At 46.6% G+C, this 4,961-nt stretch overlaps 1 protein-coding gene across 1 annotated transcript; it reads left to right on the forward strand.

Moving 5' to 3' along the window:
* Window positions 1-450: 450 nt before the first annotated feature.
* On the forward strand, window positions 451-4,248 carry LOC309408041 (protein C3orf33 homolog; the record flags this gene model as incomplete). The annotated part of the gene is made up of 5 exons (XM_082003750.1): window positions 451-654; window positions 739-798; window positions 2,458-2,611; window positions 3,368-3,528; window positions 3,976-4,248. Exons 1-5 carry the CDS (start codon window positions 574-576, stop codon window positions 4,246-4,248), a joined length of 729 nt encoding a protein of 242 aa, XP_081859876.1. The 5' UTR covers window positions 451-573.
* Between the last annotated feature and the right edge of the window lie 713 nt (window positions 4,249-4,961).

Genomic DNA, 4,961 nt, shown 5'->3' on the forward strand with positions numbered 1-4,961 from the left:
CGATATCATCTCAGGTACTGCCTGTTCACGTAGGAGCCTAGAACTGCGTTGAAATGGAAGACCGATGTGAACATAAATCCAGTTTTAGATCATTTCTTACCGTGCATGTATTTCTTTAAAGACCGCATAGGTGCATTTCACAGATGGGCATTTGATTCAGCTGAGATAGACGGTTGGCTTGAGCCCTTTGGTAATGAATTGCAAATACGTGTGAGCTTTGAACTAAGGGAGAATAAACAGCAGTGATGAATAACAGGACTGGGCCACGGTTGGTTCCGCTCTCAAGATGGCGCCCTGAGGAGCAGCAGCGACCTGTGTGGTGGCGCGGGGCTCTCGGCACGTCCGAAGAGCAGAGCCCGTCTCCAGCCGCCTTTCCACTCCAAGAGACGGCGGCCGGTGCTGCCCGGCGGGTGCCGGCCATTGCTGCAGCCCTCCTCTGAAGCTCTCCCGGCGCAGGAGCGCTGCGAGGCCCGGCCCTAAAATCCGCCCCCGACTCTCCGGTCGCCGCCCCGGCTTCTCGGCCGGGCTCCCCGCCCCGGCGCTCCAGGCCGGCGAGGGACGCGGCGGGCGACTATGGCGGAGCGGCGGAGCGGCGCGGCCGAGGGCCTGGCCCGCCTCTCCGAGTGGGCGGACGCGCACCTCAGCCTCCTGCGGGTAACGGGGGGCGGCGGGGAGCGGGTGAGGGGCCGGCGGCTGCGCGGCGCGGCCCGGCTGAGCCCCGCTCTCCTCTGCCCGCAGAACCTGAGCGCCGGGATGGCGGTGGCCGCGGTGCTGGTGCTGGCGCGGAGCGTCCGCATGGTGAGCGCGCCGGGGCCGGGGCTGGGGCCGGGGCTGGGGCTCCCGCCCGGGCCCTGAGGGAAGGTGAAGGCCGCAGCAGCGCCCCACGCGTGTCTCCACTCAAGCGGCATCTCCGCGGCCAGAGCTCAGACTCCCTCCTCGCCCCTGTTTGCTCCCCGGCTTGCGCTGCCCTCGGCCGCAGCCCCCCCACCTCACTGCCGCCGGTGCGCGGCCCGAGCGGCCCCGCGCCTCCGGTCCCGCCCGGCGGTGGCTTCCTCCCACCTTCTCGCTGTACCTCCATGAACGGGGCTGCTTGTGGAATGTTCCTAAATGTGACCCTGACTCTTCCTCCCCGTCCTGAAATGACCAGTTGTCCTGTTTTCGGCTGGGAGGGAGTTGTTTTTTCTTCCCGATAGCTACACCATGACACCAGTCCACGGCGTGTGCTAAGGCCGCACCACGAGCTGCGGGCAAAGCCGCGTCCCCTTCTCCCCTCTTCCAGCTGCTCAGAAACTGTTGCTCTGATATTCCCTCTGCACAGTCCTCAGTGCAGTTTGGTACAAGAGAACACTTGTATAAAGTTTTTACCTTAGCATCTGACCGGGAAGCCTGAACTACAAATGTTGCCAGAATTACTATTTTTTCCTTTTTTTCTGGTCAGTTTGGTTTTTAAACCCAGGGTTTGTGAATGTGTTAACCAGGCTGTTGACGCTTCCAAATGAGATCTTCCTTCTGCAAATGAGATCTGACTTCAAACAACTTCTGTTTGTAAAAACCTTCAGGCTTTCTGCCTGCAAGGCCGTGAATTTCTGTATTCGTAGCGGGAGACCTTACGAACCACCGAAGGGAAGATTTTACTGAGTAGATGACATACAGGAGAAAGATCTTAGAGTTTAGTCGTGGTGTTTTGGGTTTTTTATTTCCCCTGTGTCACAGCAGTTGCACACAAGCAGGTCAGTACTTTTCACAGCTGTAGAAGCAGGTCGGTGTTCTACAAAGGGCTTCTTACAGCGAGAGCTCTAGAGTTGGTGTCTTAAGTTCTAGGTGTTAGGCCATCCCCTGCACCTATCCTTCCCCCTCCACCCCCTAAATCAGGTGGCTGCTTCGTTCCTGCACTGCTGCTGCTGGCCAAGTAAGCTTCGTTTTCCTGCGTGATCATGTAACTGTCCCTTTGCATCCTCCCATTTGATACCAGTTCTGGTATCAAATTTAATCTTGTGATCTTTTCAAAGGTGTACACCTGCTTTTCTCTCTCTCCTCTTTTACTCCGTTATGAACGTCTGTGTTGTTTCTGTCCTCCCTGCTCTGCCTTTGTTTCCAGTGCGTCTGTTCTTTGCTAGCGTCTTTAAACACGTCTTGGCTTCCTTCCACCCCTATTCTAGCACTGTTCAGGCCGCTTCTAAACCACTCTTTTCCTGGTGAATCAAGGGAACTTCAACATGCACTGCTCAAAAAATGTCAGTTTCTGTTCTTTCTCCAAACCTCGCTTTCATGCCCACCCCTAATACTGCAGGCCCTGTAAAACAGGGAACAAAAAATCTATATATATAGACTTGCCTGTGCTGTCTAGTAATAGAACTGTAATTTGCCAAACCATTTTAAGAAGAAGTTGGATTTAATGTGATTGGACCTGCTCTACTTTTTTTTTTTTTAAACTTTGTCTTGCTCTTCTATCGATAGACAACAAAGTTTACAAGTGCTTTGGATATACCTCTGGAGTTTGTAGAAAAGAGTGTGAAATTGCGGGGAAAGTTACACCACGTAACTGAGAAAGGCCTGGAAGTTGAACACATTCCCATTAGCATTCCTTTCATTACATCGGTACAGAGAAAATGTAAGTGAAAGGTGAAGAGCAAGGGTAAGAGTGAAACCTCATTGTTCTTGATGTGTCTATGCAGCGAAGGGATGGGGGCAAGCTCGAGAGGAAGGGTTAAGGTACAGTTCCAGCTCTGCCTCTTAGTCTTTCCGTACTTTACAGGTGGGAAACTGGGGAGTAAAAGACTGTGAGGAGACCTGTAAAAGGAGCTTGCCAATACTGTATTTGTATTAAGCAGCATCGTTATTGTGATACTGGTCTGGCAGCAAAAGCTCACACATGGGCAGTTCATCTGCTTGCTGCTCATTCCCAGCAAAAAGACCCTCTTGGGATTACACTTTCATTTGGGGATGAAGATCTGGCAGCCACCATTCTCATGGAGGGTTTTTCTGTGACTTCGCAGAAGATGTCTGCCTGTGAGCCACATGCTTGCTTTGCCAACACCTGCAGGTGCTGATGCTTCTTGCCTGTTGTTTCTGCCCCTTCAGATAAAATAATAGTGACTGATAATGAAAGCAGTTCTTTCTATTTGTATGCAAAATAAAGCAAACTAGCTTAAACTATTTATGCAATCTTGAATTAATTTTTTTTTTACTGAAGGAGAGATGAGACCAAATTATTATTTGCAAGTAAGTAGTGCTTTGGGAAACTAAAATGGATTTTTTCTTTTTTTTTTCAAGTCTGTGGGAATAAATTAATTACCAATAGCTGAGGGTCTGTGCAAAGAATGACATTTCCTTTGCTGCATTCAGTAACAAAGTTCTCTATAATCAGGGCAATCAAAAGGTCTTCTGCTGGTAAGACTTGCTGGAGTGGAACTGGCTCCGAGTGGCATGGCCTGGTTACAGCAAGAGTTGCAACCCAAACAAACGATATGGTTCCAGCTTCTCGGAAGGGAGGACGTGGCACTCGAGTGCCTTGTTTTAGTAAATAAGGTAAATATAGTGACAAAAGTTGACTTCTGTCTGCAGTTTTGAGTTCGGCTGTGGTTATACAATTCAGTTATCTCAGTATGTTTAAGGATGTTATTATTTATCTATCTTGATATGAATTTTAAATGTTTTATTTGTAAATCTGATTTCAAGACCTGTGTTTCTTTGTTGGATAGTGCTAGGCTGTATTGTATAGTTCTGATTATCCTGATGTTTAGTCTATCAAATGTTCTCTCACAAATGTCTTGCATTAGTATTAGGTTTTAACAGTCAGCTGGATTCCTCTTAACTTTTAACTCTTTCTGCCAGAGCATAGATTTAGCCAGAAGTAAAGCTTGTATCTCAGAGGGAGTTCACACGCCAAAAAAACCCAACCCAAACCACAAAAGCACAAAAAAAAAACTGTTTTAAAGATGAAGTGACAATTATATTTACCATGCCTTTTTATAGGGTCGATTTCTCAGCATGTGCTTAAACGAAGAGATCTTGCGACAAGGGCTTGGCAGAACAGCACGCATTGAAGGACTACATCATGATTCCCACCTGTACTGGAAAATTCACAAAAGACTGCTTCAAGCAGAGTTAAAGGCCTTGAAGAAAAATAAAGGAATATGGAAAGAAGAAAGCTACTCTGAAAGAATTAGAGATCGTATAAGCAACAATAAATTTGTACAGACACTGAAACAATTTGCGAGCTGGTTAAGAAGCTCCATTGAAAGGTAAAAAGGGAGACTTGCTTAGAGGAATGCCGGTTGCCTATGGTATGTGCTTTCTGTAATGTAGAAGTTTATGGTAAAAAACAGTGCCATAAGTTGGAGGTTCACTGTCTTGAACAGAAAACCCATAGTTACTTAATAACAATAAATATAAACAATAATATATAAATAATAACTTATAAATATAAATGACACCATATTATAACCCATATGGGATTGAGATTTAGTAGTGGTATGCAGGCCACAAATTAAAATGTTCTGAAGCCAAACTTTTCCACAATGATGTCCTACAGGAGTTGTCCCGTTTTCCACCTGCTAAATCCCTGCACAGCTGTGTTAACTAACCAGTGAAAGTAGTCAACAGTCCCGTTTAAGAGGTGCAGAGTGTTAGTTCACAGTGTACGGCCTTAAATGCTTCCCTGTTACATGTCGTTACTACGTAGTCCACATTGGTTGGAAAACTCCATTTCTGACCTTTACAAAGCTGGTGGTATGTGTTTGCACATGAGCATTTTGTTTGAATTCTATTCTTATACTACTTCTATGTATAATTTGTGTTTTAAAAAATCTTTCATCTTGGATAATGGGTTGCATTGTTACCGATATAAAAGGTAATTTGTTATGGCTGATCTTAAAAAGCTGATAAGTTCATAGCAACTAAAGTTTCTCGTTTAAAAAAGTCAGTTGGTATATCAAAGAATATAGATTACTATGTTAGTA

The sequence above is a fragment of the Phaethon aethereus genome, assembly GCF_964289735.1.
Source record: "Phaethon aethereus genome assembly, chromosome: 9".
NCBI classification, from domain to species: Eukaryota; Metazoa; Chordata; class Aves; order Phaethontiformes; family Phaethontidae; genus Phaethon; species Phaethon aethereus.